Source organism: Pezoporus occidentalis, unplaced genomic scaffold (genome assembly GCF_034315485.1).
Source record: "Pezoporus occidentalis ecotype Australia unplaced genomic scaffold, CSIRO_AGI_Poc_V1 ctg216, whole genome shotgun sequence".
NCBI lineage: Eukaryota > Metazoa > Chordata > Aves > Psittaciformes > Psittacidae > Pezoporus > Pezoporus occidentalis.
Window position 1 is genome coordinate 1316971 of NW_026914029.1, and position 18209 is coordinate 1335179.

The 18209-nt window shown below is 55.4% G+C and overlaps 1 protein-coding gene across 1 annotated transcript; it reads left to right on the forward strand.

Annotated features, from left to right (window-relative positions):
* Positions 1–191: 191 nt before the first annotated feature.
* ADAMTS8 (ADAM metallopeptidase with thrombospondin type 1 motif 8) lies at positions 192–12896 on the forward strand. Its single transcript, XM_062619927.1, has 9 exons — positions 192–785; positions 6400–6639; positions 6840–6972; positions 7385–7552; positions 8261–8559; positions 9124–9307; positions 9537–9709; positions 9783–9958; positions 11431–12896. The coding sequence occupies exons 1-9, from the start codon at positions 192–194 to the stop codon at positions 12161–12163; spliced, it is 2700 nt and encodes an 899-aa protein (XP_062475911.1). The 3' UTR covers positions 12164–12896.
* The last annotated feature ends 5313 nt before the right edge of the window (positions 12897–18209 follow it).

Sequence of the window (18209 nt, forward strand, 5' to 3'; positions counted from 1 at the left end):
CCCCCCCCCGCCCCCCCGGGCCCGGGGGGGGGGGGGGGGGTGGGGGGGGGGGGGGGGGGGGGCACCAGCGAGACAGCAAAAATAAACCTCTTATGTCAAAGCCGGAGGGGGGCCGACGGTATAAATACCTCGGGCTCGGCGGAACCGGCTCGGAGCTGCGGTCCAGTGAGGGGGGGGGGGAACACCCTGCGATGGGGCGGCGGGTGCTGCTGGGGGGCCGGGCCCCGCTCCACCTTCTCCTGCTGTGCCACGCCTGGGCGCTGCCTCCGCCGCGGGAGGCGCAGCCGGTGCTGCCCGCCCGCCTGCCCGCCCCGCCGGGGCTGCTGGCCCTGCGGCTGGCGGCCTTCGGCAGAGCCGTGGTGCTCCGCCTGCGCCCGGACGCCGCTTTCCTGGCTCCCCGCTACCGCCTGCAGCGCTTGGGGAGCCGCAGGGCACCCGCCCGCAGCGCGCCCCGCCGGGGATGCTTCTACGCGGGCACCGTCGACGGGAGCCCCGATGGAGCCGCCGTGCTCAGCCGCTGCGGGGGAGCCGGGCTCCGAGCCGCTTTCCTCCTCCATGGGGCCGCTTACGAGCTCCAACCGCTCGGGCAGCGCTGGCCCGGGCCGCCCTGGAGGCGCCCGCATCGGCTCCGGCGCCGCTCTGCTCCCGGTGTTGTTCCCGGTGTTGTTCCCGGTGCTCGGGAGCGGCTCCGCCGAGCCAAGCGCTTCGTTTCCCAGGCGCGCTACGTGGAGACGCTGCTGGTGGCCGATGCCTCCATGGTGCGGTTCTACGGGGAGGACGTGGAGGTAAGGGCTGGCCGTGTGCCCCCCACCCAATGCCCTGCCGATGCTCCATCCCCTAACTGCCCCCTTATCCCTTCATGCCCCCCCTCAGTTGCCCCTGCATCCCGCTCTGTGTGTTTTATCCCTGCATCCCTCTGTGTGCCCCCCCCAGTTCTCCCTCAATCCCTCTCTTCTCCCACCAAGCTGGGGACAGTGATGGGGACCTTGGCTTTGTGTCGTTGTAGCTGTGTAGGGGCTGTAAATCCCTAGGGCAAAGGCTGCGGGGTTGATCTGTGGGGTTTGGTCAGTGTTTGGGGACCCTTTCCCAGCCCCAGGATCCAACCCCAAGGGATTCTGTGTCTGTACAGGCTGGGTATGGGGATGTCCCATCAGTTTGGGGTCCCAAAGATGGGGGACCCAAAAGTCCTAATGGAAAGATGTCCCAAAGTGGGGGTTAATGCCTTCTTCCTGGGAGCTGAGTAACAAGTAGTCCTCCAGAGCCACCTGTAGCAGCCCAGCAGATGCAGGAACATCCCTTTCCCTCAGCCATCAGAACCAAAATCGGTCCCATTCCTTCATCATGCTTCAACTGTGGAGACCCTGCCCATGGCCAGGCTCCATGGAGACCCCAGGGAGTGGATGCGTTGGGGGTCTCAGCCCCCCACATCCATCTCCAGGGCTGGGGGCCACCCACTTCCATTGCACGGGGTTGTTTTCCCAGCTCCCCAGCACTGTTTCCAGTGCTGCAGTGATGGATTGTTTGGGTCCAAATGCAGGTCTGATGGAGATAACTGCACTGAAGTCGCTCATCCTCAGCCGTGGTTGGTTGGGTATGGGGCTCTTTGAGGACCCCTTGAAGCTGGGGAGCAGTTGGGCTTTGGCTTTGCCATCTCAGCCTCCTTTATCCTTTCCCTGGCTTCTCCGCTCCTAATTCCAGCCCTTCTCAGATGGGGCTGGACCTTGGGGGTTGCTCAGCCTTGGAGCTCCAACTGCTCAGCATCACTCCTGCTTCACCCCTTGCTTGGTTTCACTTGCCAGGCTGGCAAAGGCTTAAGGAGTGCTGGATGCTGCACTGGGAGGCAGCCACTCACAGCAGTCAGCAGCAGAGCTTGCCATGGAGTAATCGGGGTTTTTAAGCACCAGGCATCTAAATGGTGGTGGGAATTGCTCTCCCTGTAGCATGAAGCTGGTCTCCGATACCCCAAAAGGGCAGGAGAAAGAGCGTGTCACATCTCCTCCAACCAGCATCTTCTGCAACCCCATGGTCTAAAGCAGCACCCCATGGTCTACCTCCTGCTGTAAACAAGGTGCTATGGTTGGGGTGGATGCATGACACAGTTACCCAGCAGTTTCCAGTCCTCTTGGCTCCCATTCTGCCATCATTTCTCTGTCCCCAAGAGCATCATCTTTGTGTTATCCAGCAGGGTACCTCTTAAAGGCTTCCTTCCCATCAAAGATCAGGTTTGGGATGGGGAACAAGAGCCTGTTTAAGCAGTAAGGAGCAAACTTCAACCAGCAGCAAACCAATACGAAGTCACCTGCTGTGTTTGTGTGTCTTTTGTTCCTGCCACACAAATGCAGGGAGAAGCTGGTTCCTTTTAACCCAGGAGACCAAAAGCTGTCTCCCTTCTTCCCAAATACCCCCTTTCTGGGGGGCTAAAAGCACTGCTGGCTTCTTCTTGCTGGTGGTTTGACCCTAGAGAGCTGACAAGGTTGAATCAGAAGGAAGTGTATTTGTATAGAGACTTATCTTCCCATAAGCACACTTGAGTGACCAAATCTTTATCCAAAGCCACAAACGTCCTTTGTATTCCCAGTTATTTCCTTGCTTTAAGCTGGAATGGCTCACGTAGAAGATGTGTTCAAGCCCTGCGAGTCATAATCAATGCCATGCTGTTAGGAGCAGGCTCTTCATGCTTTCTTTCTAATCAATCTGAGCCTCACAGCTCACCTAATCTAGATAACAAGAGCTTCATTCTACCTCCATCGGTACCCATGTTAAACCAGGGGGAAACGATGAAGACCCAGACATGAAACTGCCTTGATGCCTGCAGGAGATGGGTATTTGGGGTGGGATTAGCAGCAGGATGGTGCTGAGCAATAGGATGTGTGAGCAGCAGGTTGTGGAGGATGTGACCTGCAGTGATTGTGAAAAGCCTCTTTACATGGAGAAGAGTGCGAGGCCCCAGGCTGGACGCAAGGGATAACTTGTGGAGGGTCCAAAGGTGCTTGAGGGGGAAGAGAAAGGGATTGTGAGCATCACCAGCAGAGCTAAGTGTGGGTTTGAGTGCGGGAAGTTGAGGCAGGACACGGTGCAGGGGCCTAATCCCTTTGGTATGCAGCCGAAAGGGCGTCCGGGCCGAGCACCTGCAGCACAGGCTGCACTTGCAGGGATGCTCTGCGAGGTTCCAGGGATGTTTGCTGAGACATCGGCATTCCCAGCCAGTTGGCAGCAGGATGGGATTCCTGTGGTGGGATTTCTCCAGTCTCTTGGGTGTGGATGAGATGAGTTTCCAAGCTTTCCTCTGCAAACACGATGGCTACGATCCCTCTTCTTTTCCCCCTTGTGCTTGTGAGCAAGGAGTCTGCAGTTCCTTGCTCCAGGAGCTAGTAATGACTCAGGCTGAGGGCAAAACCTGATGGGTCTGATTAAACTGGGATTCCTCACTGGAATTCTGCGTTTTCCAGGCAGATTTAAGAGGTTTTAGGTGTGGTGTTGCTGCCCCTTCCCTCTAAGACCACATGGGTGCTGGGGTCCTGCTGCCAGCTCTCCCAAACCCAGGCTGGCCATCCAAGTGACTTTGGGAGTAAAGCCCTCATCCCTCCCTTTTCCCTTGGCTGCTGCCCATGGTGTTTGTAAGGGAATGCTTGGCTTGGGCTCCAAAGCACAGGAGGAGGCTGGCAGGGCGGCTGCTGCCACTGTGGGCATCCAAGACAGGCTGGGATGTGTTTTGACCACTTCTTTGCTCAGAGCCCTCACATCTGACCCTGTGTTTTCCTGCTTCCATCCGTCCGCGCTCCCAAAATCTCAGCGTTCCTCTCCCGGTGGGGTTGGTTTGGTTCCTCTGAGGAAATTCAGGCTTCCAGGACCAAAGTGGGGGGAAAACCCCAACCCCATAGAGCCAACAACCCTGGGAACAGATAAAGCTGCAGCATCAGGCTGAGCGTGCACCTCCACAAGTGTATTGGAGGGAGGCGAGGTGCTCTGGGGTGCTCCGTGCAGAGATTTTGCAAGCACTTGTACCAGAAAGCAAAATCCTTCACCATCACCAGGCTAAAAACAACCACTTCAGCTCCCCAGGCTCTGATTTATACCCATGTGTTCCACTGACCCTCTGCATGGGCTGTTTGCTGCTGGCAGCCTCATGGCAGGGCGATGCTGGTGGCTCCTAGGAGCAGCAATGCTGTAGCGGGAGGGATATCGGAGCTCTGTAATGCAGTTGACACACAGAAGGCATCCCCTCTCTTTCTGTTAGCTGGGGGGGGGGGGGAATGGGTGGAATTTGCTCTTCTTGAGACCACGGGGAGCCAAGGGTTGCAGCCGGGGAGAAAAGAGGTTCTGGGGACATCACCAGGCACTGGGGGATGCTTGTGCCTGGCTGTGGAAGCAGCACATGGAGCAGAGGAGGGATGCTCCTGCGGTCCTTTCTTGGTGTCCTGTCCCCGCCACAGCAGGTAAGGGGCTGCTTTTCCAGCTGTATTTACCAGCTGGACAGAAATCCTGCCGTGATCTCCTGGGATGCTGGTTGGAAATGGCACGGAAGCACCTTGAGCAGAAACCAGTCCATTGGGCTCCCTATACCTAACCCCTTGGCTGCCCCACAGCTGATACCCGCATCCCCAGTGCTGGAAGGACACCCTGGAGAAGGCAGCGTTCCTTCCTGGATGGCTCACCAAGCCAAAGGAGGATGGGACAAGCGGGATTCAACTCAGTTGTTGGCCAAAAGCCTCCCCTGAGCCCTGGGGATGCTGTACTTTGCTTTTGGCTCCAGCTCCAAGCCCTTGGCCAAGCCAAGGCAATGCAGGTGGATTGCTGCTCTCCCCAGAGGCATCAGGGTCCATCCAAACCCCAAGCAGGTCCTGCACAGCCCGGGCCTGGGTATGAATAGAGAGCAGATGGTGGGACAAGTGAACCTGACCTTTTAAATCCACACTCAAGAGCTGTTTGTTCAGTTTGCTTCCCAGATGAAGGGAAGGCAAATGGATGTTTCCTGAGCCCCTCCATTCCTGCTGCTCAAAGATCCTGCTGGATCTAACCCTGAGGATATCCCGGGGAATTTGGGGTAGGGACTGAGAGCTCCCAGGTCAAAACTACTGGGAGGGAGAGAAACCTGTAATGGCTTAGGAAAGGATGCAGCAGGATTTGCTGCCTTGGGAATGAGGGATGATCCCATGAGTGTCCTGTGCAATGCTGATGAAGCACAGATCAGTCTGTGGTTTTGGCAGGGGGTTGGAATAAGATGATCTTAAGGTCCTTTCCAACCCAAACCATTCCGTGATGCAGAGCTCTGGCACAGGGCATCCCTCCAGGATGCCATCTTAAGTAGGCGTTGTGATGTTTTCAGGGAGATTCCCGATGGATTCTCCCCATGGGGTAAACGACTCCCTCAGAGCAACCACTCCTGGGGATCTCGCCTGGGTTTCTTGCCTTGGTGGTGACTTCTCCATGACATTTGGGCTGGGACGTGAGTCACGTCGTGGACATGGGGCCAGTCTAAATAAACCCGTCTGTCCAGTGCTCCCTGCCCTTGGATAATGAGGAGGACTGGGATACATCCCGCTGAAGCAAAACATCTGTTTGCATGGAGCTGCCAGCGATGGGATCAAGCGTGGCAGAAGGGTCTAAAAGAGCCAAGAGGGCCCTGGTGCAGCAAAGATGTTATCACTTATGGGGGGGTTCTCCTTAAAGCCCTCCCTTGCGTGCTAAGGCAACGGCATTTAGTGCCCAGCAGCATCACAATGGATGCTGCACAGAGCAGGGAATGTGTATTCTGGGGGCAACCCAATAGCAGAGGGCTTCCAGTTATAAGCAGTGGGAGCACCGGGGTCTTGGGGAGGAGAGGAGCCACTTTCTCTTTCCCAACACCGCATTGTGTAATAGCTGCATTTCTTTCTGCTGACTCCAAGGCTGGGAATGGGTGCCAAGCAGAGGAGGAATGTCGACGCTCTGATAAGATGTTTACATCAGCCTAAACATCACTGGCGCGTTTGACATCTTAAGTAATCCCTGGTCACCCCAGTGGCCTGAGCAGGGGATGCTGTTGGGACAAGGCTTGGACATGGCAAAGGGTTTCAGCCCCATTTGTCAGCGGGGAGGTTGGGTTCAGGGAGTTTTATGGTGGTGTGAGGCAAGGTTAATGCTTTGGGAATATGCAAGAGCATGAATGGGAGGTTTTCCGGAGGGATCGCTGGGTGCAAAGGGTTCATTGGAGGTGAAACAGTCAGGGGTGGGCTCGTCCTGCCTGTCCTTCCCGTTGGCACGGGGTGTAAAGCATCACGTAGCATTCCAGGCAGCACTTCATCCATCAACCCAGGTGGCTCCCTGGATGCGGTTGGTTGATGAATGAGGTTGTTTCCTCCTAACCAAAACCATGGCCCCACAGCAGAGTTTTCACCCCGCGCCATCCTTTCCCCCCAGAACCACGTCCTGACGCTGATGTCCATGGCAGCTCGCATCTACAAGCACCCCAGCCTGAAGAACTCCATTAACCTGGTGGTGGTGAAGGTGCTGGTGGTGGATGAGGAGGCGGCAGGGCCCGAGGTGTCCGACAACGGTGGGCTCACCCTGCGCAACTTCTGTAGCTGGCAGCAGAGGTTCAACCCCCCCAGCGACCGGCACCCGGAGCACTACGACACTGCCATACTGCTGACCAGACAGGTCATCCCTTGGGATGCTTCGGTCGGGGTGGGAAGAGGAGGAAGAGGAGGGATGCCCGCTCCAAGCTCGCAGCAATGGGGGGGGGGGGGGGTTGGTTGCATTTAGGTTCAGACCACGTCTACCTGGAGATGATGGGGTTGCTGGAGCTGGGGGGGGACACCTTCCTCCTGCCTTATCCCTTCGGTGCTGCTCCCAAACAGGACTTCTGTGGACACCAAAGCTGTGACACGCTGGGAGTGGCGGATATCGGCACCATGTGCGACCGCAACAAAAGCTGCTCCGTGATCGAGGATGAGGGGCTGCAGGCAGCTTACACCCTGGCCCATGAACTGGGTAATGCATCCCTTCCCAAGAGGTGTGTGGGGGGGGTCTGCTGGGAGGGGATGTAGCACAGCCCAGCGCCAGCATCACCCTGCTGGGTACCACCAGCCAAGCATTAGGGAGCCTCTGGCACTGCTAGATGCTATTTTCCACCAGCAAAAGCACTTAGAAGGGCCCAAATTGGTGCAGTTTGGTGCTCTGGGGCCCCCAGCATAAGAAGGACGTGGAGCTGTTGGAGTGAGTCCATAGGAGGCCATGGAGATGCTGTGAGGGCTGGAGGAGCTCTGCTCTGGAGCCACAGGAAACCCGGACCTACTGCAGCAATAGGAGATGCCTGTTATCTTATAGATGCTCTCAGATGCCCATTCACCTCCTGCAGCAGAGCAGGGCTGGTTTGGTCTCACTGCTGCTCTCTGCTCCTTAGGCCATGTTCTCAGCATGCCCCACGATGACTCCAAGACCTGCGAGCGGCTCTTTGGGCCCCTTGGCAAGCACCATATGATGGCCCCTCTCTTCATCCACTTGAACAAGACCCAGCCCTGGTCTCCTTGCAGTGCCATGTACCTCACCGAGTTCCTGGATGGAGGGCACGGTAAGGCTGGCTTTAGCAGCCTCATCACTCAAAGCAGCCTCTTGCTTAACTGCTGAGTGCAGGGCTGCATCCCAAGAGCATGACCAGCAGGTTGAAGGAGGTGATGCTGCTCCTCTGCTCTCATGAGACCCCACTTGCAGCACTGAGTGCAGCTCTGGTGTCCTCAGCATCAGAAGGACATGGAGCTGTTGGAGCAAGGGCAGAGGAGGCCACGAGGATGCTCAGGGGCTGGAGCACCTCCTGTATGGAGCCAGGCTGAGAACACTGGGGCTGCTCAGCCTGGAGAAGAGAAGCTGCGTGGAGACCTCAGAGCAGCTTCCAGTGCCTGAAGGGGGCTACAAGGATGCTGGAGAGGGGCTCTGCATCAGGGACTGTAGCAACAGGACAAGGGGTGATGGGTTCAAACTGAAACAGGGGAAGTTCAGGATGGAGATAAGGCAGAAGTTCTTCCCTTTGAGGGTGGTGGGACACTGGCACAGGGTGCCCAGAGAAGCTGTGGCTGCCCCATCCCTGGCAGTGTTCAAGGCCAGGTTGGACACAGGGGCTTGGAGCAAGCTGCTCTAGTGGAAGGTGTCCGTGCCCGTGCCCATGGAACTGGATGGGCTTTAAGGTCCTTTCCAACCCAAACCATTCCATGTGCCCTGCTCGGTGCAAGCCATGCCATCAATCCCTGATGCATCCCCAGCCTGATTCTTGTGTCTCACCCAGGTGACTGCTTGCTGGATGCCCCAGCAGAGCCCCTGCCCCTGCCTGTGGAGCTGCCTGGCCGAGGAGCCCTGTACAGCCTGGACCAGCAGTGCCAGCAGATCTTCGGCAAGGCCTTCCAGCACTGCCCCAACACCACGGACGAGGACATCTGCGCCCAGCTCTGGTGCAGGACCGGCAGTGGCGAGCCCCTCTGCCACACCAAGAACGGCAGCTTGCCCTGGGCCGATGGCACTCCATGCAAAGCCACTGGGATGTGCTGGGATGGACGCTGCGTCCCGCAGGATGCCCTGAAACCTCAGGTAATGGGGATGGGGTCTGGGACTGACAGGCTGGAGCCGTTGGGATTCCCAGACCTCAAACCTGCCATCTCCTGGGCTGGCTTTGGGTTTGCTTGCTTTGTTTTCTGGGTATCTCTCCTTCAACAGCACCTCTCATCAATCCTTTTTACTGGCAATGTGTATTACTGGCAAGCCTATTAAACGCTGCCATGCCTTTTGCCAAGGCTGGTGTGAACCAAGAGCAAGCAGATGCAGATCTGCAATGAAATCATCACTTTTTGCATGCCAGGGGAATTAGCAGTGATTTCTGAGTCAGTTAGCCAAGCTTAACTCCGAGCACATGAACAGACTGGTGGGAGTCAGCAATAGCTTCATAGGATCAACCAGGCTGGAAAAGACCTTTAAGATCATCAGACCATTACCTCAAGTCCCCCCCCTAACCCATGTCACTGAGAGCCTGAACTTCATGCGACGTGCTTTGCTGCATCAGGGTTTGCCTGCTGACACGGGGAGGGATTTCAGCAGTGCTCCATGGGGACGGACGGGCACAGGGATGCACCCAGCAGCTTCTCCCATCTCTTGCAGCCGGTGGTGGACGGCGGCTGGGGCCCGTGGAGCCCTTGGGGCTCCTGCTCCCGGAGCTGTGGTGGTGGGGTGCAGTTCTCCTACCGCCACTGCGACAGCCCCAAGCCCCAGCACGGCGGCAGGTACTGCGAGGGCCAGCGCGCCAAGTACCAGTCCTGCCACACCGACGAGTGCCCAGCGGATGGTAAGGACACCGCTTGCCGACGCATCCCACCTCTGCTCCTCCAGCACCCATCGCTGCTCCCTTCTCCCTTAAGCATTCATTTACCCGGGGTGGGAATTCCCTTGCGCTGGGGTTGTGATCCGTTCCAAAGCGGCATCGCTCTGATGCTGGTGCGCTCCCGTATCCCCGCGATGAGGGCAGCAGCTCCTGCAGGTTTCCCACAAGGGCATGTTTTGGCCTTCCCTTGCAGGGAAAAGCTTTCGGGAGCAGCAGTGTGAGAAGTACAACAGCTACAACCTGACAGACCTGGAAGGGAACCACCTGGAGTGGGTACCCAAGTACGCCGGGGTGTCACCCCGAGACCGATGCAAGCTCTTCTGCCGAGCCAGAGGGAGGAGTGAATTCAAAGTCTTTGAGGCCAAGGTAAGATGATAACCGCCCGCTTTCAACCCGTTTCAGACCAAACGCCCTCACTGCTCCCCTGCATCTTGCCTAGGTGATCGACGGGACGCTGTGTGGACCAGAGACCCTCTCCATCTGCGTCCACGGGCAGTGCATCAAGGCTGGCTGCGATCACGTCGTCGGGTCCTCCAAGAAGCTGGATAAATGCGGGGTGTGCGGTGGCAATGGCTCAACGTGCAGGAAAATATCCGGCTCGCTCAATCGATCCAAGTCAGTTCACTACCAAAAGTGCTTGGATAGGACCAGCAAAGCTCTTCCTAGGTCATGTAAAGCCAGTCTGCACCTCACCGCAGAGCTTGTTCGCAGCCGTTGGACTCCAGCAGTGCTTGGCTTCCCTTCCATGCTGTTAACTGGGGTTAACACGCAAGCACCCACAGCCAGGTCACCCTTGCAACAGCCTGCTCCCCTCCCCAGGCTTCAGGGCTAACACTAAGTTTATTTCGGAGCAGCATTATGCAAGCCTAGCAGAGCTTATTTCCTACAGTAACAGCTGGTGACGGGTTATGACCATGATGGGCAATGACCCTGGCGATGGTATGCCAGTGTAGATCAGTCTTCTGCACTGAGGATTTACATGTATCTCACCCCCATGCAGTGATTTGGACGCATATTCAAGGGCTGATGTGGGATATAAATAGTTCAATAGCTTCTCCCTAGGCTCTGGGGTGAATTTCAGGCATGAAGGCAGCTGCTTTCCGTGCCCAAGATCCCCATTGCTTTGCCAAAGAGCTCAATTGAAGGCTTTTGTTGAAAAGATGGTAACAAAAGCCCAACACGTCCAGTTCCATGTGGTGAGGTGACTCACGCAGTCCAATTACATTTCCTGAATGGTTTCCTTCCAAGGAACCAGCTGAAACGGGGCTTTCACTCGCCTAGGAATTGTTTGTGGTTGACTAAAGCGAGATTAGCGTGGTAGTTCCAGCCAAGAAGAGATCCCATTAAGATCAGGGTCAGGGTGACTGAGAGCAGACTTTGACCCAAAGGTTTTATTCTGGAATACTCCAAACCCAATTACAGACCACAGCATCAACCACAGGGATGCATGGAAAACCATCCCAACAGCCCCATGGGCTCAGTCACGCCAGGGCGGTGCTTTGTTGTAGCAGCAAGTGATGACCATAGCATGGGGTGCCAAGGGCTTGAGTGCCAAAGCCTTCCTGATGCTGTGCTGTATCTGTTGTATCTATAGCTGTATCACTATCTCATGCTGTCCTGCAGCATCATCAGTGATGGAATCACTGGAGAGCCAGGCTTTTAGTTCCAAGCACTTCACCCGTTTCAGAAGAAAGGGAATAAGGGTGGCAACTGGTAACCATGGGGCTGCTGTTTGATCGCATCGCCCACTTTTGATGGCTTAGAACTGACAGAGGGGAGACTGAGGTGAGCTCTTAGGCAGAAGCTCTGCCCTGTGAGGGTGCTGAGGCACAGGGTGCCAGGAGAAGCTGTGGCTGCCCCATCCCTAGCAGTGTTCAAGGCCAGGCTGGACACAGGGGGGGCTTGGAGCAAGCTGCTCTAGTGGAAGGTGTTCCTGCCCGTGGAACCGGATGAGCTTTAAGGTCCCTTCTGTGATTTCCAGCTCCTGAGAGCTCAGGGTTACAGAGGGGGTGACAAAGAGCCATCCCCTGCATGGGTCTCCTCTTAGTAAGCCCAGGGAACTAACCATGTCCCTTTGCCCCGTGCAGATACGGCTACAACGACATCGTCACCATCCCCGCAGGGGCAACCAACATCGACATCAAACAGCGCAGCCACCGAGGGGTCCGTCATGATGGGAACTACCTGGCCCTGAGGACCCTCGAGGGCAAGTACCTGCTGAACGGGGACTTTGCCATCTCAGCCATGGAGCAGGACATCCTCCTTAAGGGAACCATCCTGAAATACAGCGGCTCCATGACGACCCTGGAGAGGCTGCAGAGCTTCCGACAGCTCCCGGAGCCGCTCACGGTGCAGCTGCTGACCATCGCCAGCGAGGTCTTCCCACCCAAAGTCAAATACACCTTCTTCATCCCCAAGGACGTCCCTTTCAGCAAGCAGAAAGGCAAAGAGAAGAAGTCAGCCAACATCATCCGCCCCATGCTGACCTCCCAATGGGTCCTGGGCGACTGGTCCGAGTGCTCCAAGACGTGCGGCTCCGGCTGGCAGAGGCGGACGGTGGATTGCCGGGATATGGAGGGCCAAACCTCCTCTACCTGCGACAGAGCCCTCAAGCCTGAGGACATCAAGCCCTGTGGTGACATCCCCTGCCCGCTCTGGCGCCTGGGTCCCTGGTCCCCCTGCTCCCAGACCTGTGGGGAGGGCATCCGGATGCGCAACGCCTCCTGCATCGACTACACCGGCACAATCACCGCCCCGGAGAGATGCAGCTCACCAGGGCCACCGCCGGCCACCGCCGCCTGCGTGCTGCAGCAGTGCTGAGCACCACACCAGCACCACCGGGGCAGGACAGCGAGGGTGCTGTGAGCTTGGTTAACCACTTTCCAGAGGTTCATCCCCATCCCATCCACGTCTACCTCAGAGGGGGGAATAGCGGCAGCGAAGTGGGGAGGGATCGCTTCTTTTCCTTTCTCTTTTTCCTTCCAGCTGGCTGCTTGCAGGGAAGTTGTAATTAAAAGGGAAAATAGGTGTATCCATAGGGTTTTTCCAAAGAGCTTTTGTTAAGCACGGTTGCAGACTCTGTTTGTAAGGATTTGTTGCTGGAAAAGAATGTGGAATCTGGCTTTGCCATCGCCCCGTCCCAGCTGCAGGTCGAAGAGGTCCAGGGTGGGAGGCTTTGCTGATAAAGTTGGGATCCCTTTGCCAAAGGGTTGGATGGGGTTGCTGTCCCCTCCCTGCAGCAGTGTGTGTGTCCTGGAGCACAAGGAGCATTTTATCAGCTCTGGGTTTAGCTGGGAGATAAGTCGCTTGGCTGGGAGCAGGAGGGAGCTGAGGGAAAGATCCTGGCGTGCATTAGGCAGGACATGGGAGGTGGGGGGGATGGTTTCTGTTGGGTTCATAGCCTAAAGGTGACAAAGCTCTGTCTCTAGATACCCCCATCATTGTAGAATCACAGAATGGGTTGGGTTGGAAGGGACCTTAAAGCTCAGCCAGCTCCAACTCCCTGCCACGGGCAGGGACCCCTTCCACTAGAGCAGCTTGCTCCAAGCCCCTGTGTCCAACCTGGCCTTGAACACAGGGATGGGGCAGCCACAGCTTCTCTGGGCACCCTGTGCCAACGCCTCAGCACCCTCACAGGGAAGAACTTCTTCCTTATACCCAACCTGAACTTCCCCTGTTTCAGTTTGAACCCATCACCCTTTGTCCTATCCCTACAGTCCCTGATGCAGAGCCCCTCTCCAGCATCCTTGTAGCCCCTTCAGACACTGAGCTGCCCTGAGCTCTCCACTCAGCTTCCCTTCTCCAGCCTGAACAGCCCCAGTGCCATCTGCAGAGCTATTCCTAGAGCTGTGAGCCCGTGCCTCGACTTCCCCAGCTGTAAAACCAAGGCTTGATGACACTGATGTGCCTTGCGGGGCTGCCCAGAGGGTTAATTCTGCAGTGCTTTGACTGCAAAATGCCCATTGCGATGCCCCAGGCTCTCCCACCCGTGCTTTTCGACCCCCTGCATGCTCGTTTCCTCAGCTGGCTTTGATTTTGGAGGTATTTGCTAACCTGGCTTGCAGTAGGGATGAGCTCTGCATGAGTGGTTCGGTATCGCAGGCTCCTTTCTCAATGCTCCTCACCTATAACCCTGCCTTGGCTCCCATTGAATGTCCAGTTCGATCAGCCTTTTTCTCACAGGGAGAAGGGCTGAAGGAGAGGACTTGAATTTGCAGTGTGTGAGCTTCCCCATGTGCGATTGCAGAGGGAATCCTTTCTCTTGTCTCCTTTGCCTGAGCTCAGCTCATGGGAGACCCAGGCAGGTTCCGGATGTGACTGGGGGTGAGCCGCTTCCCAAAGCCTGACCAGAAACCCTACCACCTATTTGAAACCCCGAGTATTCAGCTTTCATCTCCCTATTGAACCCAAGGAGGCTACAGCAAGGCTTGGGTCTTTAAGGGAAGAGGAACACATGAAGTCCAGCTGCGGCGTTTGGATGCAGAGCCGTTTGGGCTGCGTTCAGAGCCACCTTAGGGCAATGTTCTGTGTCTGCTAATGAATCTTCAGGAATGGAAGCCCAAATAGCTGGATGCTAAAGTCATGGTTCCTTGTAGGGTTATTTTCCTGCTCCCCTTGGAGTCGGCGAGGGTTTTAACTCCAAGGCCAGTGTTTAGGATGGGTCAGGAGTTTCAGCCTGCGATGGTGCCAAGGAAAACGTCTGTATTTATCACACAGGAGTTGTGCACGCCAAGGGGCTCTTCCAGTCTTGTTCTCTATATCCCCTGCATGGTCACATAGCTGGAGCTCCCTAATCCCCCCCCTGCTGTGGGCAAATCCAGCAGGGAGGAGGATGGGGACCCCGTTGGGAGCAGGGGGACTGCAGGCAGTGATGCCTGGTTGAGGTTTGGGGTCTGGGTGATGGTTAGTGGGATTCCTGCCCTTGCCTTCCAATAGAAACACGTAGCCTTTAAGCTGATTTAAGACAAAGAGGTTATATGTTAGGATATATATATATATATGTGTACATACATGTTTCCCTTCAGTGAAGGATTGTAGCGATGTACTGAGCCTCTTGTGTTAGGTATTTATTATGAGTCCCTGTTTGGTTTGTACAGTGTTTTCAGATGCTGCTCCCACATCCCCACTCCACAGGCAGCAGCAGCATCGGAGGGAGAGGGGAAGTCTTTGCTCCTCATTTAAGCACTGTGGTACATGGCTGGCGTCTCCCTCCTCCCTGCTGCATCCGTATCAGGGTGCCATTGCCCACCGAGCTGCAGAAAGCATAACAAACCCAACCAAAACGAAGCTTTGGACTTTCATCTTTAAGGGGGGAGGAAGGTGATGTTCCAGTTTTTAGCCTTTTGTTTGTATTTGGGTTTACTTTGGAAGCAGTCTGTTTGTGACTCTGCCTTTACCCCTTCAATAAAGGATTCCCTGCCTCTGACCTCCCTGCGTTTGCCTCTAGTCGCGCTTCTCTCACGACAGATGTTCCTGTGTCTCCATCCCAAGAGGAATGTCTTAAACCTCCCTTTCCTGCAGCTTATCCAGCCTTCAGTAAAGGGTTAGTTGGCTTTTAAGATGCTAAACCAAAACATTATGTGACAGAGGGGGCAAAAATACCTTGCATTGTGCCTGCTTTGCAGACTGCTGATGTGCACCAACCTCCTATGGGCATACATATAGAGAATTCTTCTGCTAAGAGGACATAAAGCCTAAACAGGGCTAAACCAGAGGGGATTCTGCCCCCTTCCCTTAACTATACAATAACCACAGAGAGTAGGAACTTGGTGTTGTCTCTCTAGGCCCTCTGAAACACAGGATGGCTGGGATCTGGTATATGGCAAGGCAGGATTTGGAGCTACCTCGCTGGAATAAGCTATGGCCTCATGACAAGGTAATTTGGGTGTCTTACTTGGGTCAAGCAGGCTCTGCTGTGAAGGTACAGCCTGATGTTGAACAGCACCTATGGTTTCTCTCCTATGTAGCGGTGATTTTCATCCTCTGATGGAGGGAGAAAACGATGCTGGCACGGCAGAGGCTGTCCGGATTCAGCCCCATGGGAGGGCAAGGGAAAGGGTTAACCCATTGCTGTGGGATGTGTCACCGTGTTAATGGGCACAGGGATGCCACCCTATTTATAACCAGGTGTGACACTCATGTTACCTGCCTTCCCTTGGCACCTGTACAGGTTCTGGCTCATTAGGGCAGCAGCCTTGTCCTCCCACCTTTCCTTTCTGTTGCCTTGTTGCCATCGCTGGCTTTGAGCTCAATAACTGGAATTCCAAACGATGCCAAAGGCTTTGGTAGGAAAAAGACCTTAATTAATCATAGCAGTGCAACCATCATCAGTTAACTTCTGGAAAAGAACAGTGGGATAAGGGAATAAACCATATGGGAGCTTCTCACCACATCCATGATGGTATCCCAGAGACAAAGGGGACCAGGGCAGAGATCCAGTTCTACAGCCCCATCAGACCTGCCACTCCTCATGCTGCAAATGCTGCTGCTCCCAAAGCAGGAGTAATCATATCTTATCCTCTTCTCAGGCAATTTCAAGGGATGTAGGCCCAGGGAATCACCAGGAACGTGTTGAAATGGTGGTTTGCTCCTTTGTTCCCCTCCAAGGGCTGGGCTTTCCTGATCTCCAACCCCAGTTATCACTGGCTCCTTGCTCCCCCTTGTCCTTGTGCTAATGCTGTTCTTTAACAGCTTTCCTGTCTCCTTGGTTTACCCCTCCCCTTCCAGGTGTTTGTAGATGGGAGTTGTACCCTTTTCCAGCCTCATTTTGCTCCAGCCCCGCTCATCAAACACCCTCCTCAGCTCCGGGCTGGATTTATTATGGACAGACATATGTGGCCACAGTGTCCCAGCAAGGTCACACCAGCACCTGGTGCTCCAGCCACAAATCCATCCTTATTCCTGATGGAAGCATCCTTCATGACATCTCCTAAGACCATAACGTCCCCTTTCTGCCGTTATCCTCTGCTTAGCTACATCCATCCCAGCCTCACGGCTGCTCTTGGTCTTCCAGATCCCTCTTCCTCCATCCAGGTACCTGCTCAATCCACCCTGAGTCACCCAAGTAAGTGGTTCCCAGAGCTCCTGGGCAATGGCACTTCAGAGGGGCTGTGGCAACTCAGGATGGATGTGCAGGGAAAGGACCGTTTGCTTTTGGTGTGAAAGGATGCATCCCACCAGGAGAGGGAAAACAGGCTCCTAGGAGCACGGGATCTGCTCCAAGAGGCGCTGAAGTGAAGGAAGATGTATCCCACAGGGTGCTAAAGGAGGGTAAACCAGCCTCCAGCCAGGAGGAAAGCCTGGAAAGCCTTGTTTCCCCACTGATGTTTTACATCCATGCAATCCAACTGGGAAAACGCCATTGATTTGGAGGCAAATCCAAGGTCTCTGTGCTGATCGGAGCATCCTGTGCTCACCCCTCTGCGGGGGGGGGGGAAGCCTGGGTGTCCTATCCATGCTTTATTCTCATGGGATTTATATCTAATGGATTCATTCCTTAAAAACTAAGTCAAGGTGGTGTTTCACTGGGCAGTGTTATGGCTTTATTCGGGGCAGGTTTACAAGCTGCTGTAACTGCTTTACTCTGTTATCACGTCGAAGCACGGTGAGAACATAACCACTCTGAACTTCACCGTCTTCCAGATATGGATGTGGGGGGGTTAGACCCTATTTCCCTCCTGTGCAAGTGTCAAGCAGGATAGGAACCCTCAGTAATGCCCAAGCAGCTCTGCTCTGGAGCCAGGCTGAGAGAGCTGGGCTGGAGAAGAGAAGGCTCCTGAAGGCAAGGCCTTAGAGCAGCTTCCAGTGCCTAAAGGGGAAACCTGGAGAGGGGCTTTGGACAAGGGATGCAGGGACAGGCCAAGGGGAATGGCTTTAACCTGCCAGAGGGGAGACTGAGATGAGCTCTTAGGCAGAAGCTCTTCCCTGTGAGGGTGCTGAGGCGCTGGCACAGGGTACCCAGAGAAGCTGTGGCTGCCCCATCCCTGGCAGTGTTCAAGGCCAGGTTGGACACAGGGGCTTGGAGCAAGCTGCTCCAGTGGAAGGTGTCCCTGCCTGTGGAACTGGGTGAGCTTTGAGGTCCCTTCCAACCCAAACCAGGCTGGGATTCCATGATTCTTACTGTTACGGATGAGCATTTTGAAGCCATTCCACAAGGAGAGCTGCGCCATGGAGACAAAGCAGATTCAGCATCTTCAGCTTGCCCTTGACTGACAAAACCCACTCCCATTTACAAGCGTTTCACTATCAAACACCTCCAATGGAGCAGCACTTTGAAGGCAAGACCTGCACAAGAGTTTATTAAACCCAAGGAGAATTAAACAGCAAAATACCCAGCCCTGGAGATGGCCGGAGCTCTGCTCCTCACCCCACTTTAACCAGGAATCATCTGAAATGGTCCCAGGGTTTTCAGGACAGCACGAGGAGGAGTTTGGCCTCATCACTGTTGTTACTGCAGTGTCTTCCAGGCCTGGGTTGAAATATTTTAGGGCTGATGAGCATTGTTGGACCTTTGCCTCTCAATCTGTTTCCTGCTGCAATTTACTGAGCTCTCATCATCTCAGCAACAAGAAACAACCCCCAGGACAAGGTACAAGAAGCCACGGCTGCTCTAGGCACATTGCATTAAGCCAAACTTACAGTGAGCTAGCCCAGATGTGGACTAGATTATAGGGGTGGGTTCATTAGAGGCCCCTTAACCCTAAACTTAAGGGGGGGGGGGGGGGGTGGGTGGGGTGGTGGTGCAGGGGCATGGGCACTGGGGTTGCATGCAGGGATGGGATGCACCATGTGCATGGTCCTGGTCCTGGGGATGCACACACCATAGGATGGTGATGGGATGCACGGTGTGCATGGTCCTGGTCCTGGG

Bases quoted from the DNA above. Each gene is read 5' to 3' on its own strand.
- ADAMTS8 (XM_062619927.1), top strand. From the start codon at position 192: ATGGGGCGGCGGGTGCTGCTGGGGGGCCGGGCCCCGCTCCACCTTCTC. The intron at 786-6,399 runs GTAAGGGCTGGC...CTTTCCCCCCAG, and splicing joins TCTACGGGGAGGACGTGGAG to AACCACGTCCTGACGCTGAT. The intron at 9,959-11,430 runs GTCAGTTCACTA...TGCCCCGTGCAG, and splicing joins GGCTCGCTCAATCGATCCAA to ATACGGCTACAACGACATCG.